We start from the raw sequence: 15,741 nt of genomic DNA, 5'->3' as shown, positions 1-15,741 counted from the left end.
AGACGTACATATTTGAAAGTCAATTGGCTTCAGTAAAGATTGTAAATTGTCTCTAGGTTGTAGGATAGTGCTAGTGTGAGGGGATCACTGGTCAGTGTGGACTTGGTGAGCCGAAGGGCCTGTTTCCACGCTGTATCTCTAAACTAAACAAAACTTTTAGACCACCAGTCCAACATATATAGGCGTGTAGCACCCTGTACTTTCCAAAAATGTTGTGCTGTGCTTGGAAACTTTTCTCCACAGGTGCTTCCCCAGCCATGAATTGGGCCATGTGGAAAGGCTGCCTGGTGGCATAGATGTGTGACACACCAGGGCAAGCGATGCACCTAGTCAGTGCTGAGATATGGAGCTTAGTGTGCATTCTAAATATGGACCATTGCTACAAGCTATAGTGAACACTAAGGGCACTAATTCCATGCATGCTCTTCTTCCTGGGAGTGCATCCCAAGCATTAAGCGAGGCACCAGTGCATGTAAATATCATTATATGTTAATATTAAAGTAGGGAGCAAGATGAAGAATTTTGCACAATCTCAGAATAAGTAGTAGAACATGGATAGGTGCCATTTTATAGTCCTTTCTTCAAACACCGCTCCTCAGAATAGTTGTGTCTCCTAACAGAATTAGAAATTTAAAGTAATCATTCCCCAAACAACTTACCAGAGAATAAATTATTTCAAATGTTTAAAATATGATAATGTATGAGTGAGGATATTATACAACCTTTAAGGTCATTTTTAATATTTTATTTCAGAACAACTATAACTCCTTTGAATCTAAGCCTTTCTCAGTAAGTTTTCTTCACAAAGGAAATCCATACATGATTCAAATTCATTATCTTGAAAACAAATATCTTTTAATCTGGTTTAATATATTCCTGAGGGGCTTTGAGGGGTCAGCAAATGGCACAAGTTGTTTTTTCTCTCTAATTCCTGGAATTAATTCTTGTCTTAAATGTTCAATTTACGTTTTATTTCAAAGTGCATCTTATTGTGTTCGGTTTTCCTTTTCTTTGTTTCAAAGGTACAAGAGATTCCATTCCATTTTCTCAAACTGAGGCTGAGAATGGAGGGCTATCAGAACTGCCTGCGCCAGCAAGGTCTGCAGGGCTTCACTGCAGCAGAGCTAATACCTCTGAGACAGCCGGAGAGGTCTTGTTGGAGCACAGTATTGATCAAAAGGATGAACAGACACTGGTATCAGCAAGCTATTCATTTTGTGATAATCAACTCTTAAAAATCCCTTTAATCAAGTGTTTAAGGCATTATCTGGTAACAGATAGGATGGCAGTACTTTTACTGCCTTGTAAGTAAAATTAGTTCAATTATCAACAACTTGAATGGGACATACAAATATTGGTAAACCTTCTATGATTGCACCTTTCTTTATGTTAATAACTGGTACATAATATACACTACTTTTTGTAAATTTTATTTTATTTCATACTTTATTTAAACTTTAGGTAGTTCAAAAATGTTTTTTTCAAAATTAAGAGGCATATAAAGTTATTCACCTTATATTGTCAATCCAACTAACCTAAATCACATTGAGGAATTCATACTTAAGAATCTAGTGGAAAGGTGTAAGCTGATTTGTTATTATTGTTTCAACAAAAAAGCGAAATGCAGAAAATGGAACTCAACTGAGCTTCAAATCAAAAGTTTTTCTCATGTAAATAATTTCCTAATTGGAAACATCTGCCATTTATTTTCTGATTAGTTACAACCTTGTGAAGTAAAGTAATATGTAAGGCAATTGCCTTTTTGTTACGCATACTGATTGAAGGCTACAAATAACTTGAATTATGGTAAGATTTTGTTTTTGATACAAATGAAAAACTATTCAGCTGGTTAAATGGTAGTGAATTATTTCATTAGTGAAACTATTGGATATACAGACCAGTGGACATTGAAAAATAGCTGCCGGTTTGAATTAATGAAACCTTTTTATTGGAAAAGCCCTTTGTAGGAATGGGTTAAGTAAAGAAGAAATGTGTTAGGCTTCATCATCTGTTATCCTGTGGCCTCAGTGTATTTTTCTTAATTTGGATTTATAGCAGGGACCAAACAGCAAATGCCTCTGTAATTTGTAATTTCTTTCAGATTTAGTTATTTTCGTATCTGTAAGAACTGACATTGTACAATAAACACTTTTGGTATTTTCTTTTCAGGACAACAGTGATGCTGAAGCTATTGCAGCACAGTTTGCAGTGTACAGAAAAGAGGTAAAATGTTGCAACTGAATTTTAAAAAAATGTTCTTACTACTTGTATTAACAATCAAATGTGCCTGCTTTTGAAAATATACAATAGCAGAATATCTTATATCACCATTGTTCAGTAGATATTCAGAAATATTTACACAAATATTTCAGCTCTGGTTTTAGCATATTTGTGTGCTAAATTGTTTCTAATGTTGCCAGTCACAATATGATTTTGCATTTGAGCAATTCTTTGTATGCTGAATATTTTAACCCAAGAGCTGATAAAGGAGGAGGTGGGTAGTAGTGGAAGGATCTTCATTAACTGCACTTCCTCTGAGACCGATGTGCTGCAGTGTGAACCACTGTGGAGTTTTTTTGCTACACTCACAGCAATAAAATCACACACAAATGTTCAAAAACAGCATAAAGTATGTATATTTCAACTGCACTGAGCAGAGTTGAAACATTTTTTTCTATGATTCCTCGTATCCCAGTGCAACATACGAGTTAAATGAAGAATAGCAGCATCTTCATGGAGAAGGTAGAAAGGAAAACCAAAAGGACATTTATTGTATATAGACACAAAAAGCTGGAGTAACTCAGCGGGACAGGCAGCATCTCTGGAGAGAAGGAATGGAGAGACGTTTCGGGTCAAGAGCCTCCTTCAGCAGGGACATCTATTGTACATTGAGTTATAAAGAGATCATAGCAGGTAGCAGGAAACTATCTGTCCAAACCTCTTAAATGATGCATAGAAGATACGAGAATACCAAAACACTGAATGAAGAATATAATAAATCTGCAGAAATATAATCAGAATTTAGCCTTTTGCAATCAATCTCACTGAATAGTGACCAGTTTATCCTAGCCCAAGGCCTAATCTGGTACACCTACAGTATCTCAGTTTTAGTTGAGATCAGCTTACTCGACTAAACCAAACCAAACCAAACCAAACCAAACTAATCTCCCACAAGAGGAATAGACAGATGTTTCTCATTCTGTATGGCCCAATTACTTATGTGTATCTAATGAACCTACAGAGTGATTGATGGTGTCAGTTTAAAATACTATCCCACCTTCCATTCTACTACCTCCAGGATTGTTGTGGAGACATTCTTCGTGTCCACTGTACCTATGACGAAGGTACAGTGAAAAGCTTTTGTCGTGTGCTTACCAGTTAGCGGAAAGACAATACATGATTACAATCGAGCCATTCGCAGGATTTAGTGCAAGATAAAGTCTAGTAAAGTCTGATCAAAGATAGTCCGAGGGTCTCAAGACTTTTCTTTAGTTGTTGGTAGAGGATTTGCAGGGCAATTTCATACAGTGATGGTGGGTGCCTGGAACATGCTGCCCGGTATCGTGGTGGGGGCAGATACGAAAGTGGCATTTACAGTAAGAGGCTTATATTTAGAAACATGGATATGTAGGGAATGGAGGAATTTGGGTCATGTGCAGGCAGATGAGATTTGTTTATCTTGGCATCATACTCATCATGGACATTGTGGGCCGAAGGGTATGTTCCTGTGCTGTACCTTTCTATGTTTTATGTTTTATTAATTTAATTACCTTAATTTAACTTGACCAGCTGCCATCAATGCTCTTTGGCATATCTAGCTACTCAACCACTCATAATGTGAGTTGCATGACATTTATGTAAACTTCCTACAAAGTGCAGCCAAAATATCAAGTTAAGTTTATTGCAAAATGTACAAGCACCTGTACAAGTACCTGCATAGGTACAGGTACAATAAAAAATATTGCTTGCAGCAGTATCATAGGAACATGGACATGACATTGACATTAACATTGGTCAATTTTTACATTTACAATTTGTTTCTGAATGTTAAAAGTTACAATATGTCATTAACAATTAACAGCTAACCCCATGTTACATGGTGCTCTTTAGAAAGGCACGATGAGGTTTCCTCTCCTGTAACTGTATAAGTTGTGTTTATATATCTCTATCAGTTGGAGTACATGCAACTTGCAAAAGTTACAATAGTTTTTATTTTTATTAAATCTTAGAGAGATTCCAGTGGAGTCATCTAAACTAACCTAATAGATCTGGAAATGAGGGACTCATGACCAAAATAACATACTTTTGCATTTTCTGTACTCTTTTACATGAATTCAATATTAAGTGCATCCAGTTCTAGAATGACACACCTTCCTTTCCCATTCTCATACTGCCCTTTCTATCCTTGGCCTCCTCGATTGCCAGAGGGAGGTCACACGCAAACTGAATGAACAGCAGCTCATATTCCACCTGGATAGATTACAACTCAATGTATCAACATAGAAATCTCCAGTTTCACGTAATACCCCCCTAGCCCTCTTCTCTTTCCCTGTCCGCCTTCCCACTCTGGTATACACACATTTCTTCCGCCATCTCCCACCACGCAAATCACCTAGTTTCTTTCCCCTCATCCGTAGATGGAGAGAACAAAGGTAATAGGGCTACAAACGTAGACACAAAATGCTGGAGTAACTCAGCGGGTCAGGCAGCATCTCGGGAGAGAAGGAATGGGTGACATTTTGGGTCGAGACCCTTCTTCAGATAGGGCTGATAGGATGAGGTGGTTAAGTAGAAGATTGTGTTTCTTTGTTATTTCGGTTTAGTTTAGAGATACAGCGTGGAAACAGGCCCTTCGACCAGCGATCCCCGTACACTGGCACTATCCTGCACACTAGAGACAATTTACAATCTTTTACCAAAGCCAATTAACCTACAAACCTATATGTCTTTGGAGTGTGGGAGGAAACCGGAGCACCCAGGGAAACCCACGCAGTCATGGGGAGACCGTACAATCTCCGTACAGACAGTCTCCGTAGTCGGATCAAACCCAGGTCTCTGGCTCTGTAAGGCAGCAACTCTACCCCTGTGCCACCAAACTGCTTGTTATGTGTTGCTAACAGCAAAGGGATATTGGCAGCAAAACAGTCTATACAAATAGAATGAGCGGTTCTTCTGTCAGCTTGAATACTGTCTTATTCACCTCTACCCCATTGAGAACAATGATTTTTTTGTATGGCAATGGTGCTCCATAATGCTGAGAACTATATTCTGCACTTTATATCTTCCCCTTTGCTTCAACTATTGTATTAGAGTTTGGCTTAATTGTATTCATGATCTGATTTCATACCATACAAAACAAAGCTTTTCCTTCTACCTCAGAACATGTGACAAAAATAGACCTAAACCAAGAAAAAGGAAAAGTCTTATCGTTGTCTTTTAAAAGGCTGCACATGTCCTTTGTAGTTTAGTTTAGAGATACTGCGTGGAAACAGGCCCTTTGGCCCACCGAGCCCGCACCGACCAGCGATGCCCGCACATTAACACTATCCTACACACACTAGGGACAATTTACACTAATACCATGCAAATTAACCTGCAAACCTGCACGTCTTTGGAGTGTGGGAGGAAACCAAAGATCTCGGTGAAAACCTACACGGTCACGGGGAGAACATACAAACTCCGTACAGTCAGCACCCATAGTCGGGATTGAACCCGGGTCTCCGGTGCTGCAAATGCTGTAAGGCAACAACTCTACCGCTGCCGCCCCAAATGTCTTATTGGAAGATAATTTGTTGTTCCTTGAGTTTGTTGGGCCTCAATTTAACAAGGAGCCCTAAGACAGAAAGATCAACGTGGGAATGGGATGATGAATTAAAGTGGTCACCAACTGAAAATTCAGGGAAACCCCTCTGGACTGACCACAGATGACTCACAAAGCAATCTCCCAACCAACATTTGTAGAGGAGGTCAGGTTCACAGCACTGAATGTACTACACCTGAATGGAAGAAGTCAAAGTGAATTACTGCTTCCACTGGAAAGACTGGTTCATTGCTGCTTAGTGAAAATGGATGAGGTGAAATGTCAGATATTAGTTCTCATGTTGTTGTATGGGAATCATCAGTGTCATCACATGGGGAGTGGGAGATTGTGGAAGAGCAGACCAGGGTGTTGCAAAGGATCCCAGACCTGAATTGTGAACTGTTTCTCTTTTCACGGGTTCTGTGTGAAAGTGGAGGTTATCCAGCATTTATTTGTTTTTATTTCAGATTTCTCACAGGTGTATTTTATTGATTTCTGGTAGATTGGGGGATAATGAATGTTATAATATGGCAACCATGCAGCCAATTTAAAGCACAGCAAGATTCCTCAAACACTAATCAGGTAGTGACTTGATTATTTGTTAGTTCATAAGTTCATTAGTTCTAGCAGCAGAATTAGGCCATTTAGCCCATCATGTCTACTCCACCATTCTATCATGGCTGATCTATCTTTACCTTTCAACCCCATTCTTTTGCCTTCTCCTGCCAATCTCTGCCTTAAAAATACCCATTGACTTGGCCTCCACAGCCACCTGATTCCACTGATTCATCACCCTCTGACTGAAGAAACTCCTTCTCATCTCCTTGATGGAGAATATACTAGCTGGAATTGAAATTGAACTGTGGGATCTTTTGCATTTGCCTGAGAGAAAACCAGTCTCAGTTTAGCACTTCATTCACTTCATACTCAATACTTCTCTGATGACAGAGAAGTCATTCAGTATTGCCCTAAAATGATGGCCTAGTTATGTATGAAAGTGACCCCTTGAACCCATAACCATCCAACTCAGAAATGAGTGTTCCATCATTAAATCATGAGTAGACACAAAAAGCTGGAGTAACTCAGTGGGACAGGCAGCATCTCTGGAGAGTTGGAATGGGTGACGTTTCGGGTCAAGACCCTTCTTCAGTCTGAGATGCTGCCTGTCCCGCTGAGATACTCCAGCTTTTTGTGTCTATCTTCGGTTTAAACCAGCATCTGCAGTTTCTTCTCACACATTAAATCATGACTGTCGAACAAATCTAAACTTCATGGCAATACAAACCAAATCAACACAAAAGCAAATAAATTTGTCATATATCTGCAGTGAACGTGTACTTTATAATGTGTATACTTTATTTTTTGCTGCTTGTTCCCATGTCTATTTTTTTTAAATATGGTAGGATAGTATTGGATCTGATTGCCAATAAGTGCAATGAAAGATAGTTTGGTGCACATTTTGACTGCCATTTATTGATGATACCTTTCTTGGTCACAGGCTGTTGCCAGGTTTACAGAATTGCAAATTGAAATTTCAACGATGAGAGAAAATTACAATCAACAATTAAGAAATCTGCAGGAAGAGTTCAATAGAAAGATGTCCGGTTGGGAATCGGTGTGTATATTTTCTCTTCACTCCAGCTAAAGACACATTTACAGTGGAAATTTCCAACACTAAAGGGCAATAGACAATAGTCAATAGGTGCAGGAGTAGGTCATTCGGCCCTTCGAGCCAGCACCGCCATTCACTGTGATCATGGCTGATCATCCACAATCAGTACCCTGTTCCTGCTTTCTCCCCATATCCCTTGACTTCGCTATCTTTAAGAGCTCGATCTAACTCTCACTTGAAAGCATCCAGAGAATCAGCCTTCACTGCCTGCTGAGGCAGAAAATTCCACAGATTCACAACTCTCTGGGTGAAAATGTTTTTCCTCATCTCTGTTCTAAATGGGCTACCCCTTATTCTTAAACTGTGGCCCCTGGTTCTGGACTCCCCCAACATCGGGAACATGTTTCTTGCCTCTAGCGTGTCCAATCCCTTAATAACCTTATATGTTTCAATAAGATCCCCTCTCATCCTTCTAAATTCCAGCCTATACAAGCCCAGTCGCTCCAATCTTTCAACATATGACAGCCTCGCCATGTCAGTACCCTACCCCCAATACCATGTGCTCTAATTGTGCCCACAAATCTCCTATGTGGGACCTTATCAAAGGCTTTCTGAAAGTCCAGGTAGACTACATCTACTGGTTCTGCCTTGTCCATTTTCCTAGTTACATCCTCAAAAAATTCCAGAAGATTAATCAAGCATGATTTCTCTTTCGTAAATCCATGCTGTCTTTTAAATGCATCCAGTGAATTGGCCTCCACTGCCTCCCTAACTCTCTGGGTGAAAAAGTGTCTTCTCACCTCAGTTTTAAATGGCCTCCCCTTTATTCTTAGACTGTGGCCCATGGTTCTGGACTCCCCCAACATTGGGAACATTTTTCCTGCTTTTAGCTTATCTGCTCCTTTTATAATTTTATCTGTTTCTATAAGATCCCCTCTCATCCTTCTAAATTCCGGTTAATTCAAGCCCAGTCTTTCCAATCTTTCCTCATATGACAGTCCCGCAATCCCGAGGATTAACCTCTTGAACCTACGCAGCACTGCCTCAATAGCAAGGACGTCCTTCCTCAAATTAGGAGACCAAAACTACACACAATACTCCAGATGTGGTCACACCAGGGTCCTGTACAATTGCAGAAGGACCTCTTTACTCCTATACTCAAATCCTCTTGTTATGAATGCCAACATGCCATTATCATATCATATCATATCATATATATACAGCCGGAAACAGGCCTTTTCGGCCCTCCAAGTCCGTGCCGCCCAGTGATCCCCGTACATTAACACTATCCTACACCCACTAGGGACAATTTTTACATTTACATTTACCCAGCCAATTAACCTACATACCTGTACATTTTTGGAGAGCTTTCTTAATCTGGCTTATGTGCCACTATTTCATCTTTCATAATTGACTCCAGCATCTTCCCCACCACCGATGTCAGGCTAACTGATCTATAATTCCCTGTTTTCTCTCTCCCTCCTTTCTTAAAAAGTGCGATAACATTAGCTATGCTCCAAACCACAGGAACTGATCCTGAATCTATAGAACATTGGAAAATGATCACCAATGCGTCCACGATTTCTAGAGCCTCTTCCTTAAGTACCCTGGGGTGCAGACCATCAGGCCCTGGGGATTTATCAGCCTTCAGTCCCATCAGTCTACCCAACACCATTTCCTGCCTAATGTGAATTTCCTTCAGTTCCTCCGTCCCCCTAGGTCCTCTGGCCACTAGTACATCTGGGAGATTGTTTGTGTCTTCCTTAGTGAAGACAGATCCAAAGTACCTGTTCAACTCATCTGCCATTTCCTTGTTCCCCACAATAAATTTACCTGTTTCTGTCTTCAAGGGACCCACAATTGGTTTTTTTCCCATTTCTATTTTTTCTTTTTTTTTTCCACTTCACATACCTAAAGAAGCTTTTACTATCCTCCTTTATTTTCTTGGCTAGCATTTCTTTGTACCTCATCTTTTCTCCCCGTATTGCCTTTTTAGTTATCTTCTGTTGCTCTTTAAAAGTTTCCCAATCTTCTGGCTTCCCGCTCATCCTTGCTATGTTATACCTCTTCTTTTTAATTTTTATACTGTCCTTGACTTCTCTTGTTAGCCACGGGCACCTCTTACTCCCCTTAAAATCTTTCTTCCTCTTTGGAATGAACTGATCCTGCACCTTCTGTATTATTCCCAGAAACACCTGCCATTGTTGTTCCACCATCATCTGGGTGGCCCAGTTTCTTCCCACATGGAGTTTAGAAGGATGAGAGGGGATCTTATCGAAACGTATAAGATTATTAAGGGGTTGGACATTTAGAATGGAGATGAGGAAAAACTTTTTCAGTCAGAGAGTTGTGAATCTGTGGAATTCTCTGCCTCAGAAGGCAGTGGAGGCCAATTCTCTGAATGCATTCAAGAGAGAGCTAGATAGAACTCTTAAGGATAGCGGTGTCAGGGGGTATGGGGAGAAGGCAGCAACGGGGTACTGATTGAGAATGATCAGCCATGATCACATTGAATGGCAGTGCTGGCTCGAAGGGCCGAATGGCCTCCTCCTGCACCTATTGTCTATTGTCTATTGTCACATCCCAGAGACGTGCGGGTTTGTAATTGTCCTCTGTAAATTGCCCCTAGTGTGTGGGGAGTGGATGAGAAAATTAGATAAAGTAGGACTAGTGGTTGGCGTGGACTTGGTAAGCCGAAGAGCCTGTTTCCATGTTGTATATATTGTACCATTTCCCTATTTTCCATGTTTAAAAAAACATTGCACATTTTGGCTGTCTCAGATTGCGAGGCATTTCCTTGCAAAGAGTGAAATACTGATTGAGAAACCAGTCTACTGATGCGGTGGCCATTAGCACCTCCAGCGACTTGTTTCAGGGCAATATTCCCCAGGCCCTGTGGGAACAAGATGACAGCCAGCACTATTGTTCAGGTAATGAACCACAGCACAAGGGAACGTAATGAGTGGAAGAAAAATGAATTGGAAACAAGAATCAAGATTGCTTTCGGGATTAGTGTTGAGCAATAAATAATTATATATTTTTAAATTCGCATTATTTAGAAGAGGGTCCTGAGGCAGAATAAAAGTTAATTAAAACTAGCTGTCATTAATAATGCCAAAAATGTAATAATTTAGAAAATATTTGTAGGAGAAAAAGACCAATGTTGGGAAAATGCTGAAGTGTACCTTAAAACTAAACATTATTTTGCCAGTGAGGCAGTAAATTGTGATTCCTGATAAAAAATGAAATGCTCCCATTTATCATGCTGCTCCCCATTAACCCAGAATCTATTTGTATTATTCTAAATAAATAGGTAATCAATTCATGTCAACTAACATGTAATTTGGAAAGAAATGTTCCTATTAACCAAAATCTTTTAATTGACAGTATCTGTACATCTATCAAAAAAAAAGGATGTTTAGTTTTCTTTATGATTCACCTTATGGAATACAATCTCCTAGATATCTATTTTTATTACTTAAATCAAAGCCTTTAAAGAGCATATTTAACAATAATGATTTCCTTCAGTGAATGAATTGTATTACAACAAGAAACAATTAGTTGGGAAAAATTGAGGAAATATGGTTGAAATAATGGGGTCATTTAAATGCCATGTTAAAATAACTTGCATGTCTCTGCAAGTAAAATAGAAAAATGAATTTCATTCGACTAACCAGCCTCACTAATGTGCTCATAGTGGGTGTCATTTATTTTCTAACATCATGCTTACGGCAGAAAGCCTCACTCAGCAAGTGTCCAGATCACAAATTTAAGCGGATGCATCATATCATTTGCCAGCCGCAATTTATCAGAAATTCAGGTACTGGTCACAACTGAATTGCCAAAAATATATTTCTCAAAAGGTGAAGCATCCTGAACATAAAGCCCCAGTCAGAAAACAGAGACCTGAAATTTTATTTTAAAAGAGAACAGTTCTTTCTGGAGCCACTAGTACTTATAGTATCTCCATAAATGTTAAATAATTAAGGGTAGACACAAAGTGCTGGAGTAACATAGCGGGTCAGGGAGCATCTCTGGATGGCGACATTTCAAGACAGAACCCTTCTTCACACCCGAAACATTGCCTATCCATGTTCTCCCGGGATGCTGCCAGACCCGCTGAGTTACTTCAGCATTTTGTATCTATCTTTGGTATAAACCAGCGTTTGCAGTTCCTTGTTATTGAATAATTAAGGGACCCTGCACACCTCTGTGCAGTTACAGAAGTCCTGAAAATCACACTGGCTATTCAAAGATGTCATCCTGAACTATTCGATGTGAAATTCCTAGCCATTATGCCAGGAAAATCGGACAAATGTTTCAATGCCAGGTGTAGTTTGGCACGTGCTCTACAACTTCATTCATTGCAATGGAGAGGAATGGCTAAGAGGGAGAGAAGTAACTTTCAGATAGTTTATATTATGGCGAGTCCGGAAACTTGTTCTTTGTTGAAGAAGTTTATTGCGACAGCAATATTCGATTACAAAGGTTTCTCAACAAGATAACGGACAACCATCAAAACTCACAGTCTTCTTCGAAGACGTCTCCGAACTAACTCTTTTCGGGCGCCAAAAGCGCACATGACAACGCTATCCAATCAGCGATGTCGCTCTCTGGACCAATCCCTACGGTCGCGCCCACACGTGACCTTGCTGGCCAATCTGAGGGTTCGACGACCAGGACCACTCTCTATGGTCGCTACATGACCCCCCCCCCAGAACCCGAGGTACGGAACCTAGCAGGGAGCCGGATTTCGCGACCAGAACGAGTAAGGAGAGGGGCAGCCTGAACCACAGGAGCTGGGGATTCCGGACTTGGTGGAACAGCCGGAGCAGGGGATCCTGGACTGATCGGAACTGCCGGAGGCCGGCCTCTCCTAGGTGGTTGGCCGACCAGGACTGGTTGGTCCGGATCCAAGTGCGCAGGTTTAAGCCTGGACACCGAGACGAGCTCACTCCTGCCGCCCACGTCTAAGGTGAAGGTAACCGTCCCCTTACGCAAAACCCGGAACGGCCCTTCATAGACCCTCTGCAACGGGGCACGATGGGAATCCTTTCGCAAAAATACAAACTCACAGTCCTTCAGGGAAGGCGGTTCGTGTACCATGGGACACCCATGACGTGAAGTCGGAACTGGGGCCAGGGAACCCACCCGTGCCCGGAGCGATGCTAAGACTGATGGGACTGGAGGCAGCTGGTCGGAGGGGTCCGGAAGCAAATCCCCGGGTACTCTAAGTGGCGAGCCATATACTAGCTCCGCGGACGAAGCACCGAGATCGTGCTTAGGAGCAGTCCGGATGCCCAGAAGGACCCAGGGGAGTTGGTCTACCCAGTCCGGGCCTTCAAGCCTCGCACTGAGGGCCGCCTTGAGTTGACGGTGGAACCTCTCCACAAGCCCATTTGCCTGGGGGTGGTATGCTGTAGTGTGTTGTAACCGGGAACCGTACAGCTCTGCTAGCGTGGCCCAGAGGGACGAAGTGAACTGCGGCCCCGTCGGTGGTAATAACCGCCGGAACCCCGAAACGTGCTACCCAATGGAGGGCCAAAGTCCTGGCACAAGAGGCTGCCGAGATATCGGACAATGGAAAAGCCTCTGGCCACCGGGTGAACCGATCCACCACCGTGAGGAGATGGGTGTAGCCCCGGGATGAAGGCAAGGGCCCGACTAAATCCACGTGAATGTGGAAAAAACGGACTGCTGGGACCTCAAACTCCTGTACGGGGGGCTGGACATGGCGCTGGACTTTAGCGGTCTGGCAGGGAACGCAGGAACGGGCCCAACCAGCTACCTGTTTACGCAGGCCATGCCAGAAAAACCGAGCGGCTACTAACGCAGAGGTGGAGCGGATGGACGGGTGCGCCAGCCCGTGAATGGCATCGAAAACCCGGCGCTGAAGGGAGGGCGGCACTACCGGCCTGGGACGGGGAAGGGAAACATCACACCAGACTTTTGTGCCTTCCGACCCGCAGGCTACCTGAGCCAACTTCAACCCCGAAGTGGTGGACTGGTATGCCGAGGCGGTATCCGCCAGAAGCTGTGCCTCCGCAAGCTCCTGGGGATCCACCTCGCAGTCCACCGCCGAAATGGGGGAACAAGCAGGCCTAGACAGGGCGTCAGCAACGGCATTAAGCTTACCCGCGACATGACGGACATCGGTGGTAAATTCGGAGATGGCAGTCAGGTGCCGCTGCTGGCGGGCCGACCATGGGTCAGACAATTTGAAAAATGCAAAAGTTAACGGTTTATGGTCCGTAAAGGCCACAAATGGGCGGCCTTCAAGGAAATACCTGAAATGACGAACAGCTAAATAGAGGGCCAGAAGCTCTCGGTCAAATGCGCTATACTTCAGCTCAGCCGAACTCAGTTGCCGGCTGAAAAGCGCCAAGGGCTGCCAAAGGCCACCGACCTGCTGCTCCAAAACCCCACCCACCGCCACGTCAGACGCATCAACCGTCAGGGCCGTGGGGGCGGAGGGGCTCGGGTGGACCAACATGGTGGCGTCTGCCAAGGCTGCCTTAGCTGCTGTAAAAGCCGACTCTGCGGCCGGGGACCATATCAACTCTACCGGTTTACCCGCAAAGCACTGGAAGAGCGGGCGCATGACCCGCGCAGCTGCCGGGACGAACCTATGGTAGAAGTTGACCATACCTACGAACTCCTGCAACCCTTTCACTGTGGTGGGCCTGGGAAATGCCCGGATAGCCTCCACCTTCTCGGGCAAAGGGGTGGCGCCGGCAGGGGTGATTCTGTGCCCTACAAAATCGAGAGAAGGGAGGCTGAATTGACACTTGGAGGGTTGGATAATGAGCCCGTGGTCTTGGAGCCGCTGGAATACAGTCCGCAAGTGGACCTGGTGTTCCTGCACTGAGGCGCTGGCGACCAGGATGTCGTCTAAATAAATAAACACAAAGGGTAAACCCCGACCCACCCGGTCCATCAGTCGCTGGAAAGCCTGTGCCGCGTTCTTTAAACCGAAAGGCATGCGCAACCATTCGAACAACCCGAACGGAGTGATCGTGGCAGTTTTTGGTATGTCCTTCGGCCGCACAGGAATCTGGTGGTATCCTCGTACCAAGTCGATCTTGGAGAACACCACCGCCCCTTCCAGCCCAGACGAAAAGTCCTGCAGGTGCGGTATGGGGTAGCAATCAGCCGTGGTGACAGCATTGAGACGCCGATAATCGCCACATGGTCTCCACCCCCCAGATGCCTTGGAGACCATATGCAGCGGTGAGGCCCACGGGCTGTCGGACTGACGGACAATGCCCATTTCCTCCATCTTCCTAAATTCCGCCCGCGCCACCACCAGTTTGTTGGGCGGTAGTCTCCTGGCCCGAGCGAAAACGGGAGGGGCCCTCGGTGCGAATGTGGTGGACCACGCCATGCTTGGCCGAAGGGGCGTCAAAACGCTGGATGAGCAGCTCTGGAAACTCCGCCAGGACCTCAGCATACGAGTCAGGAGCCGCGACGACGGCCTGGACAGTAGGGCTGGGCGGGGAGGCGATTGTCGGAGCGACGGGCTCCTCGCTGGCGGAGGGTCGGAGGTCGTTACCGCGGACATCAGGGACCAGTGAAAAGACCCAGAGAAAATCTGCGCCTAGGATCGCTTGTCTGACGTCTGCTATAATGAATGGCCATTCGTACGTGTGGAGGCCTAAAACAAGGGACATCTTCCGCGTACCGAACGTGCGGATGGGGCTGCCATTAACCGCGATGAGGGTAGGACCTGTCTTACCCGATCTGGTCTCAAGGTCGGTCGGCGGCACTATACTGACAATGGCTCCCGTGTCAACCAAAAATTCTGTGTCCGTGAATCGATCTCGGACGTAGAGGCGTCGGTTCTGGCCAATCGCAACTGCCCCTATGTACGATCAGCCGAGGCATTTCCCGCGAAAGTACAAGGTGAGCGGCAGTTGCGGGATTCTCCACCCCATCGTAGATGATAATAGCACCAGCCGCGCTTGTGCGGATCTTTTTGGCGGGCTTTTGGAGGACTGGCGGGAGACGCGGCGCCATCTTGATGTCGCTGTGGCGTGGTCACTGATGTCGAGACCTTGTTGATCGAACCGCTTCCTTTCGATTTGGCCGACATGAGCGCATCAGCTTTTTCTGCATATGCCTCGGGATCCTTAAAAGAACAATCCATGAGCAGAAGTCTGACATCTTCGGGAAGCTTCTCTCGGAATGCCTGCTCGAACATGAGGCAATCCGTATGTTCACCGGCTAGCATCATCATCTCGGCCATGAGAACGGACGGCAGCCGATCTCCGAGATCCGGTAGGTGCAGAAGTTTTTTAGCGCGGTCATGCCTATGGAACCCGAAGGTTCG

At 44.2% G+C, this 15,741-nt stretch overlaps 1 protein-coding gene across 1 annotated transcript in view; it reads left to right on the top strand.

Annotated features, from left to right (window-relative positions):
- Positions 1–15,741, top strand: part of LOC144592053 (uncharacterized) — a 171,285-nt gene that overhangs the window by 80,781 nt on the left and 74,763 nt on the right. Inside the window, exons 5-7 of the mRNA XM_078396293.1 lie at positions 1,023–1,195; positions 2,170–2,223; positions 7,299–7,415. Of these exons, the coding sequence (XP_078252419.1) occupies positions 1,023–1,195; positions 2,170–2,223; positions 7,299–7,415 (344 nt within the window). The remainder of the gene's footprint in view (positions 1–1,022; positions 1,196–2,169; positions 2,224–7,298; positions 7,416–15,741) is intronic.

This window comes from Rhinoraja longicauda, chromosome 3 (genome assembly GCF_053455715.1).
Source record: "Rhinoraja longicauda isolate Sanriku21f chromosome 3, sRhiLon1.1, whole genome shotgun sequence".
Lineage (NCBI taxonomy): Eukaryota > Metazoa > Chordata > Chondrichthyes > Rajiformes > Arhynchobatidae > Rhinoraja > Rhinoraja longicauda.
The sequence above is the reverse complement of the archived record's forward strand: the minus strand, read 5'-3'. Positions and strand labels throughout refer to the sequence as shown.